The 21,619-nt window shown below is 38.2% G+C and overlaps 2 protein-coding genes across 2 annotated transcripts in view; both read left to right on the top strand.

Moving 5' to 3' along the window:
* The window catches only part of LOC106907048 (A disintegrin and metalloproteinase with thrombospondin motifs 8), a 47,452-nt gene extending 33,926 nt beyond the window's left edge, over nt 1-13,526 (top strand). The window contains exons 7-9 of the mRNA XM_088011486.1: nt 8,728-8,900; nt 9,774-9,949; nt 11,016-13,526. Of these exons, the coding sequence (XP_087867612.1) occupies nt 8,728-8,900; nt 9,774-9,949; nt 11,016-11,754 (1,088 nt within the window). The 3' untranslated portion in view covers nt 11,755-13,526. The remainder of the gene's footprint in view (nt 1-8,727; nt 8,901-9,773; nt 9,950-11,015) is intronic.
* A 5,450-nt stretch (nt 13,527-18,976) lies between these two features.
* zbtb44 (zinc finger and BTB domain containing 44) overlaps nt 18,977-21,619 on the top strand; it is a 56,716-nt gene continuing 54,073 nt past the window's right edge. Inside the window, exon 1 of the mRNA XM_088011488.1 lies at nt 18,977-19,335. The gene's annotated coding sequence lies outside the window, so the exon portion shown is untranslated. The remainder of the gene's footprint in view (nt 19,336-21,619) is intronic.

Raw genomic sequence — 21,619 nt, 5'->3', positions numbered from 1 at the left:
GCATCATTAGCTGTAGGGACACTTATTAACCCATCATCAACATAAAAATTATTCTCCACAAATGCTGCTGCAGCTGGGAACTTTGATTTCTGCTGTTGTGCCAAATATTTCAAGCCAAAATTAGCACAACCTGGAGAGAAGGCAGCACCAAAAAGGTGAACCTTCATTTGATACTCTTTAGGCTCGCTCTCCAAATCTCCTTGCTCCCACCATAGGAACCTGAGGTAACAACGATGCTCTGATGAAACATAAAACTGGTGAAACATCCTTTCGATGTCACAAATAATAGCAACAGCTTCTTTTCTGAAGCGCAGCAGGATTCCAATTAAAGAGTTTATCAGATCTGGACCAGTTAACAAAGTATCATTCAAAGAGATACCACGAAATTTAGCGGAGCAGTCAAACACCACTCTTAACTTATCTGGTTTCTTAGAATGGTACACCCCATGATGAGGTAAGTACCACACACAATCATTGGCGTTTGCCTCAGGAGCTAGTTCAGCATCACCACAGCTAATGATCGACTCTATAAATGTTTTGTAATGATTGTAGAACTGATCACTTCTCTTCAACCTTCTCTTCAGATGTTGACGAACCAAAGCCAGCTTCTTATTATTTGGCAACACAGGAAGGCAGGGTGTTTTAAAAGGAAGGGGCATTTTCAAATGGCCATCATCTTTCTGTGTAATATTTTCACTCAGAAGTTGTATAAACCGAATGTCATCTTGCGAAACACATTTACCTTCTGGGCCCTTTTCATTGAAATCCAACTCCAGAGCTTTTAAAACATCAGAAGTTAATGGAGCTGGCATTTCTTTCACCATCACTCTGTGTACAAATCTTTGGTTACCTTGCCGATCTAAATGTGGATTCGCTGCCCCAATAATACTCCAACCAAGAGCAGTTTTCTGAGCAAAAGGTTCATTTTCCCCTCCAACAACAACTTCCAAGGGAGCCAAAGCAGAAGGACAGTCAAAACCAATGAGTAAACCTACTTCACAGTCTTGTAAAGCAGGCATTTTGCCAGCCAGATGTTTAAGGTGAGGCCACTGTAATGCTGTACTTCTACTTGGAATGCAAGATGCATCAACAGGAATGAAATCACGTGTGTATGCTTGCAGCAACAATATGTAATTATCAGAGAAAAAACTCCGAACCTGCAAATCAGACACAATTTGACTTACAACAGGTGTATCAACAGAAACCATGGTACTAAGTTTTAGTTGTACTGGTTTTGTTTCAACAGTCAGGCCTTTCACAAGATCTTCTAAGACAAAGGAAGAGTCACTCTGAGTATCAAGGAGTGCATAAGTAAGTATTTCCTTCCCAGGATCCTTGACAGAGGACAAAAAAACTGGAACAATACTTGATGTCGCAGAAATGTTTCGGGTGAGTGCATGAGACAAAACACTGCGAGAAACCTGAGGCGTTTCTTCTGGAGAGATGGAACACTGCTGAGCAGCATCCTGAGATCTCACTCTTTCCTGGTGCAAACAAGTAGGATGATGCCGTCTACACTCTCCACAAACATGGCGCGTTTTACAATCTTTCAATAAATGTCCCTTTCTCAAGCATCCAAAACAAAGATGGTTCTGATGTATAAATGACCTTTTGTCTTCCATTGATTTAGCTGCAAATTTAGGACATTTAGCAACACTGTGAGACATGTCTGTACAAACCAAACAAGGCAGTTTAGATTTCAGAACATGAACAGTTTCTTGTTTCTTGAACTCCGTACTAGTACTAAGAGCCTTTGCTTTTCTGAAAGGATCATTTGAAGAAGTTCCAGACTTTAACAAAAATGGAGAAGCAATAGGATTACATGCTATGCGTGCTTCCTTTTGTATGAATCTAGAAAAACATTCAAAAGATGGATATTCCCCACATGCATCAAGTACTTCAACAACAACTCTACTCCATTTACGTACAACCCAGTCTGGTAACTTCTTCAACATCTTATGATTTTCTTCACAGTCATTTAAGATGGACAGTCCTTTTACTTGAGGAATGGCCTCTTCACAACTTTTCAGAAAGTCTGCGAAATTTCTGAGAGACAAGGGATCATTTGGTGCAATCTTTGGCCAAGACTTAAGTTTATCCCTAAATGCTTTCTGAATTACAAATGGGTTTCCATACCTTTCCTGAGGAACTGACCAAGCACCTTCATATGCATCCTCAGAGCTTCTGTAAAAGAAACCTTCTACAGCCTTTCGGGCTTCTCCAGAGAGATAACTTTTCAGATACAACATTTTTTCCCCAACAGAGATAGATTTTGAATCAATTAAAGTTGTAAATGATATCTTAAAGTCCACAAATTTCAAAGGGTCGCCTGAGAATATGGCAGGTACAGGAACAGGGAGGCGACTTAAACTTAACGAGCTCGTTAAGGCTTCAGCCAAGTTTACTGCAGGAACCTCAGAGCAAACCTGAGGTGGTAGAATTGATGCAGCCCTTGCAGTTGGCTTTCTTGAGCATTTTAAAGGTTGCACTGATTTAACTTCAGGATTAGAATCAAGATTTTCCCGTTCAACACCATCCTCAAGTCTGCTATAAACCTCAACCCGAGCTGCAGTCATTTTAGCTTCCATATCCGTTTCCATTACCTTTAACTTGCTCTTCTCCTCATCAAGTTGCTGCAGCACTTCAGCCTCCTTCTGCTTCATTTCTGCCATAATCTGGGACTCATGACATTTCCACTCACATTCAAGTTTACTGACTTTAGCATATTGAGCTTCAATCTCCAACATGGATCTAACTTGAACCTCTTTGGCTGCAAGATCAGCTTCTGCAATTACCCGCTCTTGAGAAACTTTAGAGCTGGTAGTTGATGAACCACATGTACATGAAGAACTTTCAGTAGAGGCTTCTTCAAAGACAGACTGATATTCATCTCTATTTAAGATTTCTCGCACCCTTTCTTTTTCAACTTCTTGATTAAATTTCTCTTCAACAATACTCCCTTCCAAACGCTTACATACAAGATCATAAATCTCATTTGTTAATATAGTACAGGCATCTAGTTTCTGCACAATATCTGGAGTATTTAAAGAATTACGTTGAAGGAACTCGTAATTCTGCCTCACTTTATCAAGGCTGTTTTGAACTTGCTGATTTATTTCATTCAGATTCTCCTGAGAGCAGAAACCTTTTAATTTCTTCCTAGCTTCTCTGGCAATTTGTTTCCAGGATAAATAAGATTTAAGAAATGCTTTTGTCCGTTTTGCAGATTCTGCCTCTCTGTACTGCTCTCCTTTTTCGGTTAACTTTCTCGTTCGAGGACCTGAAACCAACTCTTGTCCCTTTGGCTTTACTTCAGTACACAAATCTTCAGCAGAAAGTCCTTTTTCACTTGGCAGTGACATCTTAACTCTTTACAATGACCTAAACCTTACAGTGAAATTAAACCCACATTCAAAATACTTGCGGAACACACCATTCCATTTTTTTTAATTTTTTTTCTTTGATTCGGCGTAATTTCATAAACGCCAATAACAGTCAGGTGACGTCATCTCCAAGTTGTTTGATCAGTCAATTTCTCACCGAGCCAGCGATCATCATCTGTCGGAATCAGTTTCTCATACAAACTTGGATCCACCGCGAAGACAGCTCCTCATGGTGGCGTTGACTCCGAAGCGGCGTCAAACTTCGGCCGATGTCCGATCCAAACGTCTCACAGTCAATGGAAGGCGACACACGGAAGTCACGAGTTTTCACTGTAGCAGCTCCCCAGCACGTGAATTAATTTTTGCGCAGTCTCGACAGGTGATTTTCATGGCTTGTTTATTTTCTTTGATGTGGATCATCAAACAGTCACCACACCCATCTCAGTCACCATAGTCACCGTGAAAACTAAACAGATACATTATTATTATACATTATTCAAAATGTCTTTGTTATGACAACTTGACATTAACCAGGAAATCATTACTGTTTAAATCTTTAATAACATAAAGTTACCGAATTTTTAAAGTGTAATCAGTAATACTTTTATAACAAATTTATATCAGTAATGATTTATATATTAAATATTCATGAAGGCTTATTCATGTTCATGACATGTTATGTCATGTTTATGAAAGTGTTATGACAGTCTTATTCACCCCCCTTCAAATAAAGTGTTAACCAATATTCAAACCCACAAATTAGCAAGATCTGTAAATCAGAGCGAGACCACCAGACATATTTTGTCTTTACAGAATTACACTATTAAAAATATAAACAAGGGCACAATGCGACCTTTTAGTGTACTGTAATATATAAAAGAAAGAGCTGCCTGTTTGCTACACTTGCAGTGGAGTTTGCAAATAAAAGTTTGTTTGGCAAAAAACTTTTTAAGTTCATGAGACAAAAATTAGTTATTTAATTTAAAAAAAAAGCTTTTTTAAACAAAACTTTTTGTTTACAAAAAGAAAATCATTATAATTCCAAAAGTTTTGATTACAATAGTTTTTTTTTCATTGAATAATTGGGGAAAAAAATTTAACTTCATACTCTGCGAACCAGACCCTAAACTTACTTAAAGTCTGGTTGAGTTTCCCCCTTCATTAATGACTTTTATTACATACATTATATCTATCATGGTAATTCAGGGTGAGTTATTTTTAATTCTAAATGAATACCCTTGTTGGACTTTCATTTAAGTGCTATTCAAGATACATTTACCTAACGCTAGAATAAATGCAATGTACTTTATACAGCAAATTAGAAGATCAGACATATATCCATTATGGAGATGATCGGTTTTGGACGGGCGATGTTCCTATATTGCATAATCAATACTGAAGAATGACTGATATCATTAACGACACAGGAAAGAAGCTTTTTAGTTATTTTGCTTTGTTAGCAAAGTCGTTAGCTAGCAGCTAGCTAATAGCACTACAGCAGCCTAATGTCTGTATGATAAAAATACTGAATGATAGATCAGAACAGTTTCTCCTCACCTGGCTGTCTCCTCCCCTCAGTAGTTCTTCAGAGAAAGGCAGACAGAGGCCTGTCAGTGTCTGTTGTATTTCATTACCTCTCTGCTTAAACCGCTGAAGCAGAAACGAGACTTCAACGTTTTCCGTCATCTGACAAGTAGCAGGTCTACTCCACTTTATTCACCAAAATCTGCTCTGTAATTTGAACGTTCGCTGAGCTCCAGTTAGCCGCCTTATCTCACTGTGCGAGAGGCAACTGGGTCATGCGTCACGGGCAAAAGGTCAAAGGTAACAAGGTGACCGGAAGGCTTATTATGTTGTACAAAAAAAACCCAACAAAAAAACAAATAATTTTAGTACATGTTTTTATGTGTCAGAAGAGGGCTTAGGAAATAATAATACCAAAAAAAGGGAAAAAAAAAATGACCAAAAGGGCACTTGGGGCAAGGAGCAAAAGGGGCAGGTGCTCAAGCACCCCTAGTCCCCCCACCCTGCACGTGCCTCTCTACTACTACTACTACTGCCCGCCCACAAATTAGTGGATTTTGTAATCAGGAGAAAGCAGGTAACCTAGTCTCCCAGTACTCAGCTGAACTTACTTCAGTACTCATGCATGCAAAAAGAAGCAAACTTTTTCTGGCAACAACTGACAGTGAAGATATATTTTATTTTAAGTTCTTGAGCAACCTGCCCCTTTCTAATGCTGCCCTGTGCTACTGCCCATATAGTCTATTCAAAAACTGCCACTGTATATCAGACAATGTCCTAAACAGGTGACATGGACACAGCAAATTTGGAAGTGTCTATATTGGTCCACTCTTGATTGTGTTAAAGCAACACTTTTGAAAGTGTTGATAGAGTTGAATCAACACTCTCAGTAGTTGAAATTTAACACACATCAGTGTTGATTTACCTAACACTAGTGTATAGTGTCAAAAGCTAACACTATGAATGTGTGAATTTAACACAGATTAGTGTTAAATACAGATCAACATAGAAATCTTAATTTTAAAGTACTAATGGTAGAGTGTGCTGTGCTGGTGCAGAGGTTAAGCACAACCCACATATGGAAGCCCTAGTTCTCAATGTGGCGTTGCAGGTTCACTTCCCATCCTTTGCTGTATGTTTTTCCCCTTCTCTCATTACCCACTCTTCTGTCAATTCACTATCAAATAAAGGCCACTGGAGCCAATAAAACCTTTAACAAAAATACTACTGACAGTCAATAATCCCCAAATTCACTTTAAAAAACAGTAGATGTCACTTCAATCTACAAAAACACCAACACAAGTTGCAATTTCGATCTACTTGTATTTCAAAACAAGAACAAAATCAAACAGCACTGACAGCACCAAAGGTCATACATTTTGGCGATCTGCTATGTTTTCTTTCCCAACCATTTCAGAAAACTGCTTGTCATAGGGAATGTAATAAACCGAGTCCTTAATTGGAAGAACACAAAACAAATCCTCTTATTGATACAGTATGCATTTAAATGACCATCATAATAAAGAGTGTCCACTCTGCCAGGTAAAAGCACCTCAAATGTCGTGGAAAAATCCCATCAATGTTGAAAAAATCTTTGGTCTTTGGTGCTGCTCTTGTTTTCACCAACATGCAGGAGGAAGGGCTGTCCAGGTGCCACACCAATGTGGAAGGCTCTAAGTATTTTCCCAAAGCAAAATGCTTAGAAGATGAATAATAAAAAAATATTTACTCTATATAGCAAATAGTAAACAAAGCCAATGAGAAAGTGCTTCTACACAAGAAGTAGGATCATTACAATAACCACAAAGTTGCTCATAAAGGACAATATGGTCCACAGTTTCACATGAGCTGTTTGGATTCTTCTTGTGGCCTTTGGACGTAGGATGAAGCACATGAACCAACAGAAGAATGCCTGTTTTCCCAGCCTGGAGGAAAAACAGGAAAAATAGCAGGAACATTATAATAAATAAATATTTTAAAGAGAAGTGTGAGCAAAACTAACCAGATAGAAATTTTATTCATCCCTTTGGGATTTACCTTCAGGGAAATTGTAGTTCAGTTTCCCACACAGCACCAATATATCAAATCCTTAAACATTTGTTTTTATTTTTTTACATTAACATTTAGCCTGATTCTATTGTTCCTCTATTTCTATTGTACTCCTGTTAGCCAGTGAGGAGTTGAAGAGTTTTATTGCACGAGGTACAAAGGAGTTCCTTAGTCTGTTGGTCCAGCATTTTCAAAGAAGCAGTCTCCCCCTGAACCTGCTTTCCTGGCTGCTGATGAGAGTGCACACAGGGTGGCTGGTGTCCATAATAGCCTGGAGTTTCTGTAGGATTCTCCTCTCTAGCACTGTACTGTGGTGTACTGCCACCCCAGTAAACCACAGCATATAACAGGACGCTGGCGACAACAGACTAGTAAAACTATGAAACATGAAACTTATCTTGTTACGATAAGCTCCAGACAAGAAGCTACACTGTTGTCCCTGCTCCTCGGGCAAACGTGTGACGTCACAGATACATTACAGTTGTGGGAGCAACTCTTTAGGGAAACTAAAGAACTAAAGTTGAATTAGACTAAACCAGTGTTGAATTAACACTGTATTTTTAACATACAACATCAACACTGGAAATCTAACACTTTTGAACTTGCTGTGTACACACATGCACACAGGCATAGTTTGTATTTTATTGGAATTTTGTGTACCAGACCACTGCAGTGGAGCACATATATTTGTTCACAGAACATCTATATTTATACTAGAGCTAAGTTTAGATGTGTAACTAGTGTATACTAGAAGTGTTCTTTACTAATAATCTAGTCTTATACAGTCGGTTAACCTTGATGTGTTCTGCGTTGTGTTCAGATCAAAAAGGGAGTCAGACCACTGGAGCTGCTGGTTGATCTTTAATGCTGGCAGAGCCCTGCACAAATACAAATACAAAAAGCCCTTTAACATGCAGCTCTTCCACACACAGGAGTCAGAATTCCCCCAGCAGAAAAGCACATGGAGAAACCCTGTGACTAACTAATAACAATATCAGCTCTAATATTTACAAAAAAATTTCTTAACTTGTCAAAAGAGATGTATGTATTAAAACATAAACATTCACAGCTGCATGTGCTTTCAATTATTTTATAAATATATAAATACTTAACCAAGAGCAAAGAAACTTTCCTACCTCTCCTCAGGCAGGATAGTAGTCCAGTAATGATGTCATAGAACACTCTCTTAAAGTGACAGTACAGGTAGTAGTGTTTACCAAAATAAACAAAATAATACAATCCTTAAAATATAACAAAAAATTAGGATTCTTCAGTGTTAATCAGGATTTGGTGAAATTTCAAACATTATAAAATTAAATAAAAGCACATTTTCTAAACTTGTTACAGAAGCAAGATCAAGTTTGTACACAAAAAGTATCACAGTTCTAAAAGAGTCAAGTAATGTTACCTCTTCTGGCTTTTACAACAGCATGGCGTATCAATGATTGGTCTTCCACTTTTCAGTTTTTTTGATTTTGATTTTTATTTATTACAGGTTGTCCCAACAACCAAAATGAATCCCTGCTTTTAGTGATGGTGGAAACTTCATACAACATTCCAGGATTTGTTTTGGTCATAACTAGATTGTACCCCAACTTCAGAGTTGAAAGCTTTTGACATATGAACCCCTTACTGAAAGTCAATCTGCAGCATTTCTAGACCAGTTCAGAATAAATTTAAATAAGACATGTTGTGACATCTTTGCTAATAATGAGGTGATCTGATTATAAGAGTTCTACATTTAAGCAAATGTTCTATATCCCATGTGTAGGTAAAAGTTTCAGAGAAGAGCAGTGTGAGAAATACAACAGCCATAACTACCTGGACTACAATGGAAATGTCAAACAATGGATCCCAAAGTATGCAGGAGTTTCCCCCAGAGATCGCTGCAAGCTGTTCTGCAGGGCAAGGGGCAGCAGTGAGTTTAAAGTATTTGAATCAAAGGTACAGTATCTACATGGAACTGCACAACACAAGTGAAATATCAATTCGGTTAGATTTTTTGAGATAAATAAAATAATTGTGCAAACATATTTTTTTTATATAATTTGCTATCAGATGTTTTTTTTAGTAGTGATTTATTTCACAGTATAGATCTAGTCTGCACTAAAGTCCTTTATTGTAATGTTGGGAAACTTTTGGGGATCTTCTGAAAAATGTTACTGATTCAGTAGCTGTTTCATTAGCTTTCTGCTCTCATTTATACCTTTAACTGGGAAGGTTATAATCGGATCTAAGCTTGGATGTTTATTTTTTTTACCTGAATTCACTGACAAAATCTTGGAGTTAAAACTATCCTGAAAGCTTTTATAAAAGTATGTTTTTTACATATTTGTCAACTATGTCATGACAGTAGACTATATGGCAGATCATCTGTGACAGCTGCAGAAATGCATTGCTCTGTCAGAAACGTCCACTCAGAGCCAGGAGGGAGGGTCTTAGCGCTGTCAATCAACCTTGTGTACTCCTTGCTCAATGTGCTAATGGCTGAGAAACAACTAACAGTTTCAGGAAACTGTTTATTTGTCATAATCGGTGGCCAGAGAACAAGAAGGAGGGTGTGAGCAACATGGGTGGATTTCTGCCTCCACATGCCAGAGGAGGCAGAATTGCTAAATTTTTTCACAGATTATCTGTCTCATTAATATGAGACAGTCATAGTGAAAAGTTTAACGAGATTATCTTCCCTGTATCATTGCTAAGTTTTTTTTGTTTGTTTGTTGTTTGTTTTATAATAAAAATGCAGTTTTATTTGAATGCTGCTGGTGCATTACATTTATAATGATACCTGTGCAATTTCTCTCCGCGCCCCAGCAGGTGATTGACGGGACAACCTGTGGCCCTGACACCACATCAGTGTGCGTTCAAGGCCAGTGTGTGAAAGCAGGATGCGACCAGGTGATAGGATCTAACAAGAGGGTGGATAAGTGTGGAGAGTGTGGAGGAAATGGGCTCAGCTGCAGAAAGATAACAGGCTCCTACAACAAAGGAATGTAAGATCACAACAACAAGCGGACACATTAAAATCTGCCTTCATTAGAAATGATAGAAGTCTCTGCTTGCTAGTCAAACAAAACTGCAATAACCTTGTGAGCTCATTTTAGAAAAGCAGTTTGAAGATTATCATTGTTATCACAGGATAACCTAGCTTAGCTTAGCATACAGTAGGGTAATATAAGACTTTACTAACAGTTGATATATCAGCTGAAGTAAAAAACTTTCAGTAGCACTTTATAATAACTAGACCTTACTTAGCCGTAAATAGCCAATAATAAATAGTTAATTCTCAATTTTATTCATGAATAAACATTGAGTGTATTGGTTTTGGGAGTAATTGGTCATTGTAGGTAAAGCATTCATAAATGTGTTAATTTATAGCTTATTAAGTATAAATCATTCTTAATTAATGTTGTTTTCAAGGTTAATTAACTTTTTATTAATAGTTCAATATGGCTAAATAAAGTGTACCGTATTTTCCGCATTATAAGGCGCATAGAATAGACGCTGCAGTAGAGGCTGGAGTTACATTATGCATCCACTAGATGGAGCTGCACTAAAGAGAATGTCAACAAAACAGTCCGACTCCGGTCGGCAAGGACAGCCTTCCGCGACTGGGCCGGGTCGTGGCCGGACGATGGTCACCCTTCTCGGTTCGTGCACAGAATGTTGGTGGAGAACGTGGTGCTAAATGACCTGATTGTAGACGGTCAGATAGGTCAGTCAAACTTTATTAATAGATTACAAACCAGCGTTCTGACAACTATCCCAGCATGCACCGCGCACTTCTTCTTCTATGGGCGAAAATGAAGTCGGCGGCTGCTTACTGTGATTGCTAGACCTGTTGTGGCTCAATATTGGTCCATATATAAGGCGCACCGGATTATAAGGCGCACTGTCGGCTTTTGAGGAAATTGAAGGTTTGTAGGTGGGCCTTATAGTGCGGAAAATACGGTAGTTATTATAAAGTGGCACCAAACTTTCTTAGCACCTGATGTTGATGAAACATAAATTTAGCAAGTGAGAGTGTTATCTAAATGCTTTTCCTTTTTGCTCTATTAGCTATGGCTACAGTGACATTGTCACTATTCCCATTGGTGCCACCAACATTGACATCAAGCAGAGGAGCCATCGAGGAATCAAGCATGATGGGAACTACCTGGCTGTGAAGCGAGAAAACGGAGCTTACATCCTCAATGGTAACTTTTCCGTATCCACAGTGGAGCAGGACATTCCCATACTGGGCGCTGTGCTGAAGTACAGCGGCTCCTCCACCACATTAGAGAGGATCCAGAGCTTCAGGCAGCTGAAGGAAGCCATAACCATCCAGGTCCTGGCCACAGGAGGGGATGCCAATCCCCCCAAGATCAAATATACCTTTTTCATCCCTAAGGACACAGCGTTTAGCAAATCTAAAGAGAAAAAGGGCTTGTACTTGTCTCTACATATGATCAGCGATGTGTCTGACTGGGTGCTGGGAGAGTGGTCTGAGTGCTCCAAGAGCTGTGGCTCTGGGTGGTCCAGGAGGAGCGTCGAATGCAGAGACGGTGACGGCTTCTTCTCCAGCCAATGCGACAGGGAGCTGAAGCCCACAGACATCCGGCCTTGCGGAGATGTACCATGTCCTATCTGGCAGATGGGTCCTTGGTCTGCCTGCTCACGAACTTGCGGTCAGGGCGAGCGCCGCCGCAGTGTGTTCTGCATAGACTACACAGGGAAGACTGTTGAACCAGAGATGTGTGATCCAAATAAAATCCCAGAGCCAGCCTCTGGGCAATGTAACAACCATGACTGCTCATGAAAAGCATGATTACAATGAACAGTCTTTTCTTTTTGTTTGGTCAGAGTGCACATACAAATCCTGGATGGGAGCACCAGCAGCAGACGTTTTGGAACAAACAGCTATAGATATTGGTGATTACCAAGAAATCCAAAAAGACCTGGACTCTACATTTTAGAGAAAAGTCTTCAACTTTCGACTAAAAAGAAATGATAAACAACTAAAATCTAAAACTGCCTTGGTTTTATTCCTAAGAATTATTTCTAAGATATGAGCATGATTGAAGGGGGTTGGATGAACTTGTATGTTGATATTCCTGGTCCCACTATAATTTGTCTTTTGTTAACATTTGACATCCACTATTAAGATTCGGAACAGTGAAGATCTACCTCAAGATGCACGTGATGCTATGTGTAAATGCTCGTTTTTGATGTAGTGTGTGCTTTCTCTAGAATGAGATTTAAAAGCAAAGAATTAACTTCAGGAATAAATTTGCCATACTTTGCCATTTGTTCTCTAGATTTAGGTGCCACTGTGAGTCCAAAACATTAGCAAGAGCCAACACAGAGTCTGTATATCCTGGAGAACTTTGATTGGACAATTAAGACATGAGGCTATGTAAGCCTTTGGGAAAAGTGTTAATCTTAATTAAAATCAGATCTGAGTGAATTCACCAAGATGATAATGTCAGTTCCTTCAAAACCATCCATTTCATACCCTTATTTATAAACCACTGCATCCATATTAACTATAGAGATGGTCATAAAAATGCTCAAATCTCATGTTTAATTTAATGTAATTTCATATCATCTCCTGAAAACTTTTCATCTGGCCATATTTTTGTAGTTATCCCTATTTTTGGTTATTAGCTTTTATGAAATGTGTCAAATTGTAGCCTCTGGTCAACCATTGAACAAATGCTTTCCTGTTCATACAAATTATTCAAGAGAATCATAAAACTGCATTATTTTAAAATTCTTATCTTCCCACCCTCACCATCACCCTGTCGGTACAAACTCTTACACGATTGGTGAAGAATAACTAAAACTATAAAGGTACAAAAAGATTGCCCATGACTCTGTTTCTGGCTGAAAATGCAGTATACTTATAAAAGAAATAAAGTCAATGAAAAACAAAAATTCACTGTTCATAACTAGGGCTTGCACTAAAAGACTTCCACTGAATTTTTTTTTCTACAAGTTATTATATTGTGGATTATGTTTTCAGTGTTCTTCCAGTTGATTGTTTTTTATTCATTCTGAACCTTCACCAAAGAAGACAGATGTAGTCCAAAGCCACAGAAGCTGAAATTATAAAAACATGAATTTGTTCCATTTAAACATCGTGTGAAATGTGTAATCTTTGTTACACATACAAAACATCCTCTGACTTGTAGTTTGAGCAGCGATAAAATATTTATTGCAACAAATCTTTTTTTCAGTTCCTTTATGTCTTATAGGGCTAAGTCATAAACATGATATCTTTGTTGATTTAAAAAAGTACTGCTAATTTAATTTGCTTTCAGACTTTGTGGTCATTTGTGACTCCTGTATGTATATTTGATGTATTCATTTCTTTTGTTAACTTACAGTATAATATAAAAGAAATGGGATGTAAGGCTGATATTCCTTCAATGAAGGACAATGCTAAAGTATTGTTACAGCTTTCTAAGCTATTTATTTTTGTAAAGTTTTTACTTTGATTATGTAATTATCATGGTATATATGCTGCTGTCTTTGAATGTTCATTTTTTGTTTATTCATAAAATGGTCAAATAAACACATTTATGTTAACGAATGCCTCCTCTCTGGACACGAGTAAAGGTAAAACCATACGGGACCTGATTAAAGTAATCAGATTGTCACGTTAAGCATAAGCTTCAATGTTTTTCAAATGATAGAGCAACACAAACTGGAGCGTTGTAGTAAAGTGAAAGAAAACCAGACATTTGTTTGTTTTGAAAGTGTTGCATATATACTAGTTCAACTTCTCTTGATTAGCTGATTGATTCATTTTATTTAAATGGGGCCGTGCATATTAATGACTACAATGTTGTAAATATACCAGATTTAGCATAATGCTAATTTACATCCAAAGTCCTCTAATAACTCAAATTGACCTAATTACCAGAAGAACAGTCCACCTCTGTGTATTTTTTGTAAGTTTTAAGTAAAGTCTGGAACGCAGCAGACAGATATGTTTTCCATAAAAAGGTCAAAATTATGGAGAAGTTTAAAGCATAGTTTTGAAAATGTTGTTTTTGTTCAATCCATCATCTAAAATGAGAGGAGTGTGACAGCTTCAAACCTGCCAGAAAACTGCCTACATAAACTGAAATATTTAGCAGAGAAGCAGCCAAGAGCCCCCAGGTACTTCTGAAGGAGCCGCAGAAATCCACAGCTCTAAAGGGAAAATCTGTGAAAAAGGACAGCTTAAATCTTGTCCTCCAGATTCAAGAAGAAAGCTGGAGTTTCAAACTAACGTGGAAGAGTATGAGTGTGAGTAAATGAGCCCAAAACCAAACTTTCTTGTTTACATGTCACTAGTGAAAATCACCATCTGATTATCACCGTTTTATCAATGAAGCCTAATTGCCTAAGACATTTTTTTGGCAAAATTGAGATATATGCTTACCTTTACTCTCATCCCCCTGCTGCATCATCTTGCCTTATTACCAATGTCTTCAGCCCATCAGAACTCTTGTTAGAGTCCAAAATCACTGTCTGTCTAAGTCATCTTTTTAACCTAGGCATTTTTGCTGCTACATACAAAGATAGCAGACCACATGAGAAACGGGGCTCTGCTTACCACCAATGAAGCATTAGCTTTTCTCTTTGAGTCATTTGGTAAGTTAGTTCACATTTCTTCTACTTTGTAGACAGTAAATGTACTTTCAGTTAATGAAAGGGTTTAGGAACTGTGTGTTTAAACTTTTAATCACATTTCTGCAACAAGGTATGATGAAGTAGTATAAGAGTTTGCCAACACTAACAAAGTTTTACCAAGAATATTTTGTGTAATTTCAAGTCCAAACAATCTCTTTACACTTAAAATAATAATATCAACAAAGTGTTGTCCAACTTGAGGAAGCTGATTAACATTGCAAAAGCTCAAATAAAACCTCAACTGCGCCCACAAAAACGAGGTGCCATGGACAAAAATGAGGAAGTTCAAACCGTCTCTTCCATTCATCATAATGGGGCAAACACTGGCAAACAAGCTGGGTGCTTTGGAGCCTCTGGAGATTACTGTGCAAAGAATTCTTCATCAAATAAAGAACATTATGGACAATCTGGAGGATCCTCTATATCAGGCCGTTATAAAACAAAGTGTCTTCAGTCAGAGGCTTCTGCAGAGCTGTAGTAACAGATTGCTGCAGGAGAGCATTCCTGTTAACAGCCATGAGCATCTACAACACATTTTTAACGAAACATAAGTTACATTAAATTTCCCTTTGGGATAAAGTATTTTTTTAAATTAATTGAATTATACAGGTAAATGAAAACCAACAAATGTGGTAAGTTGATTTCAAGACAATGAAGTCATGAAGGAAGGACTTAAGTTATAGTTTTAGGAAACAATATGTTGAAAAAACCATGGTGATGGAAACAGGAACAGTTGTGCTCTATAGACTGTGGAGAAGATAGAGGTGGACTGTAGCACTACTATGATAAATGATACTCATAGGATAAATGAGTAGAGCTCTTAATCAAAGATAAATGATTAAAATTTAATGTCATTATACTTTTCTAGGGCCCCCAAATGGTATATATATATATACCATTTATATATATAAATGGTATATATATATATATACCATTTATATATATAAATGGTATATACTCTGAGCCTCTCAGAGTATATACCTCAGAGTCTGAGAGGCTTTTCCTCTATCAAACTATATATATATATATATATATATATATATATATATATATATATATAGTTTGATAGAGGAAAAGCCTCTCAGATTCTGAGGTCAAAGTGAGACGCCAGAGAGCATTAACATTTTTTTTTTTAATTAGATATAATTAAAAACATAATTATCGCGGTAGAAGCCATTTGTTTGTTAAATATTTAATTAAACATATTTACCGTGTTTGATGTTTGTTGTGATGTATACTCACAGAAGAACGAGGTAATTAGTCCAAGTTTGTCGTTTGAACGTTCAGGGCTGTGATTCGCCACAGCAAAGGTAAACAAAGGTAAAATAACTGAACAGGTGATCAACTCTAAACCACTCGCACCTTTTTACTCTCTCTATCTCTCTCTCTCTGACGTTTAAGCACACCCGTTGCCGTGGCAGCCGCCATGAGCTGAGCACCTGCAGCCGACCAGAGATTATGTTAAAAACATTCAGTCCGTTATGATATTAGGTTTGCAGGCTTGATATTTATTTTGTGATCATTAATAATCCTCTCATGAACACAGCGGTGGTTGATTAGTTCAGTTTAAACTCCTGCTCTGCTCGTTATTTTTTTGGTAATAGAACCGAAACGCACAGAATTGCGCAACACCTTGTTGAAACAATAATCACTGAGATTATTATTGTTGTTGGGTCATTAATTTGAACACGTTTTGTTGATTTTTTTTGTTGTTGTTTTTGTTCTTTAATAAATTTACGGACATTTTAAGCCAATCAGAGGAGGACCTGCTGGTCTCAGCCTCCTGGCTGCATTCAGTTTGTCTCCTAATGCCGAGATCAACTCAAAACCTTCTGCGATCGACGTGTTGCAGCCCTGTTCCAACAAAAGCACAAAGAGTTCAGAAACAATATGATATGGGGGGAAAAGCTATTTATTAACTGATTAAGTTGTGTTTTAGATTGTTCTTGAGTCACGGGCCACAGCTGATTAGTGGGTACACTCATGGCTGCACAGTGAATGCATTGATTTTTTACAGCAGTCAGCCGCTCCCCTCTCTTGCAGGTACTGGTACCCCCGCTAAATCTTTTAGGGGTACGCAGCACCGACAGTACCCCCTTACTTTCACCCCTGGCTATAGCCGTCAGTTCGTGCTAAGCTATGACGATCTGACAGCGTATGCTGATCTCATAGAACACCGGAGCGTTGCTGAGCTGTGAGGGCCTCAAACACTGCTTGCAGCTTTAATTTCAGTTATATCCTACGGATCTACGAAAAATAAAAAATAAACTAAATGTAATTCTGTTGAAAGGAAAACAGTGTTAATCTTCAACCTATTTTGAACTATCCGATCTGATCTCACGCTGAGACCGTTCTGACCATAGACATAATATAAGGATAGACCCTCATGGACCGCTCTCGCCTATTGTCGCTGACAAGATTTAGGGCGGCCATCTTGGAGCGGTCCAACACTCCACTCAGCGTTATGTGTTTAGCAGCACAATGACGTATCAGCGCATTTAATCGATCATAACACACTTTTTTGTTACTGTAAACCAGGGGTGTCAAAGTCAAATGGACGGAGGGCCAAATAAAAAATTTAGCTACAAGCCGAGGGCCGGACTGATCGAATGTTCATTGAAATTTTTTTAAATGACGCATATAGTCTAGTGAACCTAATTGAACCTACTGAAAACCTAACAAATATATTCCAATATGATCAGATAAATAAAGCAATATTTTCTTATGGCTCTGTCAGTAATCTTTAATTTTCAACAGACACAACTGAAATATTTTTAAAATATAATTGGATTGAAATACAATAAAATAAAGTGCAAAAATCTATTAATCCACATATGTCAGAGTCAAGGCATTTAGATGTGTCGCCGGCGAATTACGGTACTGCAAATTTAGATGTGTCGCTGGCGACACATCTAAATTTGCAGTACCGTAATTCCGCCACACGTAGCGCTAAGTGGAAAAATTCCAACGGTTTCTGAAAGGGGAGACGTTGCACTTTCCAGCAAGTATCGGGTTAATACGGTAACTTCGCAGCTGCAGCTGCAGAGAATGTAATTAATCCGGGGGGCACTCGTTTAATAGACGGTATATTTCGGCAATAACTTGGTGGATATTGAAAGTTCCGGTTGTTATGGATACATGGGTAAGTACATCATCTCACAGAACATTTAAAGAACTACTTACAGTTCAAATAAGGAAGATTTTTTTTTCAGACGTTGTGCCGGCTTGCTGCGGTCTGCGGGCCGGTTCTAATAATAAATCAAGATCATCCCAGGGGCCGCAAAAAAACTTCTCGCGGGCCGGATGTGGCCCGCGGGCCTTGACTCTGACATATGTGCTGTAAACCATATTCAAACATCTATCAAAGCAACATTTATAAACAATTGTATTTTTTAAGTATGTTTTTAATACATAGTTCATCATATTTAAATATGCTTAGTGGCTATAACAATAGAATAGGAATGGAATATTCTGATATCGATGTATGAAGAGCATATTACAAAGCACACAGCCGTTCATAATTTATTTAATAAATTATTTAGTAATATCAATATATATTTATACAACTATACAAACACTAATAAATAAAGATTAATAATGGCACAAATAAATAATGATTAATACTGAATTTTATATATATATATATATATATATATATATGTTTTTCAGCCGACGAGTCCAAAATCCGATGTGAGATTCATCCGTGCTGCAGTGAATCCGTCTCTCTTTATATATTTCTCCCTCTTCCTCACATCGTGTCTTTAGGAAATTTTCAAAACAAAAACGGAAGATTTAGGATGTATCTTACTTTTGACAGAGTGAAAGAATATAAATAATAGTCCACCTGTGTAAACTTTGCCGGTGAATATTATAACACAATATAAGTTTTGTAAAGTTTTATAATATATGTTATATTGTTTCATTTCTAATATAGGCCCTTGTGTCAGATAATCTAACTCAATGTTAGAGAATAATTAATATTTTTAGATGTACGGAATCTCAGTTAGCCTTCATAGCGGGGGTTACACCAAGCACTGTAGCTAATATTAGCTGGTATCTCGCCGGTGGACATAAATACAGTAAAGTAATATTCTAATCACAATATATACACAATAATATGTTCATCTTACATGTGAAATGTTGTCTGTGGAGCCCTCACATCAATAATCCATCGACCAGAACAACAATATCCCTCAGTGCTGAGGCATCTTCTGCTGTTTTGATTGAGCAAAGTAGGAGGGTATACCGCTCCAAGATGGCCGCCGTATTTCCTGCGCCGGAGCGGTCCATGAGGGGTCTATGCTTATATTATGTCTATGGTTCTGACTACAGGAATGAAGTGGAAGTTTCGGTTTCCGAGGTAACGCTTGTGTCGTCAAATGTGACACTTCCTGTTTCTTCCAGTATGACACAGTGTGGGTTGCGCGTTGCATTGTGGGGGTAAAAATATAGCACAGAGAAGACAACGGGGACCACAAAGGAATGAAAACAGCACTTCGGTAACTTTTAGGACCTGTTTATGGGAATGTGAATCCGTTTGAGCGGCATTCAAACGGTGAGCCGGGAATGCTGGCAACTGCCTCAGAGGAACGGGGAATGTGAGCGGGTGTAGCGGCGCAGCTGCAGCTGGGTGCACCGCTGTCTCCGACTGCTTTTTGTCAGCTGAGCCATCAGCATCCAGAGGCCCCGGCTGTTTTCCCAGGCCTCCCGCCCAAAGGTAAATTCAATTCTTACTGTCATTTCCAAATGAAGAGAACCCGTGTGTGAGACGCTAACTCGCTTCTTAGTTGCGTCTGCTTTGGGGAGACGACCTGAGTTAACTCACAGTGATATTTGGTCTGGTAGCGTTAGCATAGCAACTAACGACGGTTAGCTGTATCATCAAAACAAACGGTTGGACACGGCCAAAGCGAAAACTTCCAAATAAGATTAATGATATGTATCGTTTGTAGTTGAGGATGAAGTTACTCAGTTTTGTGCACTGATTTGTGAAAGTGTGTCTTACATTAAGACTTAATAGAAATAACAGATTTAGGAGAACTTATCGGTGGAACCAGCTGTCGATGTCTTATTTGGGTAGTTGAGCTCAGAGTTTTATGTCAAGTGGGCTTCTGTTGAATGCTCATCTGACTTGACACTTGAGTTTTAGCCAATTAGCCCTAAGCTCCCCTTTATAATCGTAGCATATTTGTATTGAGCATCTTTCCCCTTGCCCTGCAGCTGATGCCAACTTTCCTCAACCTGTTTTTGTCCTGCCGATAATGAAAACACTAGATTAGTAGAAGGTCTCAGTTGATGGCTGCCTCAGAGGCGCCGCCAGGAATCTTGGGCCCCATGACAAAAAATTTGATTGGGCCCCCTGTACTGTTACAAATTTTTGAGTCTATTTGACTCAAAAATCGTCACAATTTTAAAGTCTTACAATTACCTTGCTTTCTTTTGTCCAAGTCTGACACTAGCACAATATTTACTACTAGTGAATTTTACATGCAATAGTCCGCAGACAGTATGCAAATAGGTTGCTTACTTTTTTTCTAGTTTTAGATCACTGAAATGTCTCTCCCCACCAGCAACAGTCGTAGACAACGTGCAAAGTATAAATAAAGCAATCCAGACTTCTCAAAAAATGCTATGTAGTTGCATTTTATTCAAGCTTCTCCATATTTGTAAAAGCTGTCACCATATCGTGATAGTTTGCTATGAAACAGATAATCTGTGAAAAGATCAAACTCCTCCACCTCAAACCTGAGCTACTATTGCTGGCTAAAGTAATGCAACATTCCAGCCAAAACAACCAATCAGAACCAGGAGGAGCAGTGAATGAATGAGCTTGATTGACAGTGCTAAGCACTATCAATCAAGCTCATTCATTCACTGCTAAATGTTCTAATGGCAGAGAGAAAACTTATTACAGGAAAACAATTTATCTGCTATCATTGGTAGCTATGCTAGCTAACCTGAGCATTCACAACAGGCTATGCTAGCTGCAGCACAGAGCAAGGGGGAGGGAAGATGAGCAGCCACATGAGATTTTGACTAACTGCACTAAAACCCGCCTCCTGCTTCTGATTGGTTGTTTCTAGATAGCACTGGGAGAAGGCAGAGGAAATAAATGTTTCAAAGATTATCTCTCATCCTATACTGTCACAACATAATTACAGTTTTAACAAATATGTAAAAAAAAAAAAATTTTTATAAAATTTACATACTGCAGCATTAATTTCACTTAGGAGAGGACAGGTCAGGACGAACGTGGGTTAGAGCTGCTGCTGACTGACTCATCTGTTAAGTGTGGTAAAAGGTACAGGGACAAGTTAAATATATGAATTCATTAAATGCTAGTGAAATGGAGGTAAACAATAGTCTAGGCTCTAGCTAAGCTAACTATGCTGAATGGTTGATAATACACAGTCTACTCACCTCTCTTGGAGAAAAACTGTGTTACAAATTGACACTCTTGTCTTTTTCCCTCTTATCTCTATTTTTTGGAGAACCTGACTTAATTATTTTTCTTGACGGCATAGTAACTGCCACAGTCGTTCTGGTCTTCTACTGACTGAACACCGTCACAGTCAAGTGCGCTAAGCAGGAACGAACCATTTCATATCAGATAGATTTTGTAATTGACAGGGCCCCATTTTTTTATTTTTTATTTCTATGAACAAAAAAAAAAAATTATGGAGGGGCCCCTGTTGGTCAGGGGCCCTTGGAATTGTCATAACTTTTCCCCCTATACCCTGCCCCTGCTCTGCCAACGATCAAAATGCATTTTTAAAGATGTATTTGTGGAATGGACGAGTTTTAGTTTTCGTCTTTCAAGCTGTGACTGTTGCAAAAACACACCAACACCAACGAACGGCAGCTCTAACGGTTTTCCCCCAGAACCCGACACACAGTATACAAGAGTCTTCTGCTGTAACCACAGTAACAGTAACACAAAGTAACAGAGTTCTATATATGACATCTCCCCTTTTTTAAAACAAACCATGTTTGTAGAAACT

The sequence above is a fragment of the Poecilia mexicana genome, unplaced genomic scaffold (genome assembly GCF_051168715.1).
Source record: "Poecilia mexicana isolate PSO_F unplaced genomic scaffold, ASM5116871v1 scaffold_13, whole genome shotgun sequence".
NCBI lineage: Eukaryota > Metazoa > Chordata > Actinopteri > Cyprinodontiformes > Poeciliidae > Poecilia > Poecilia mexicana.
This window is presented reverse-complemented; position numbering and strand designations above follow the sequence as displayed.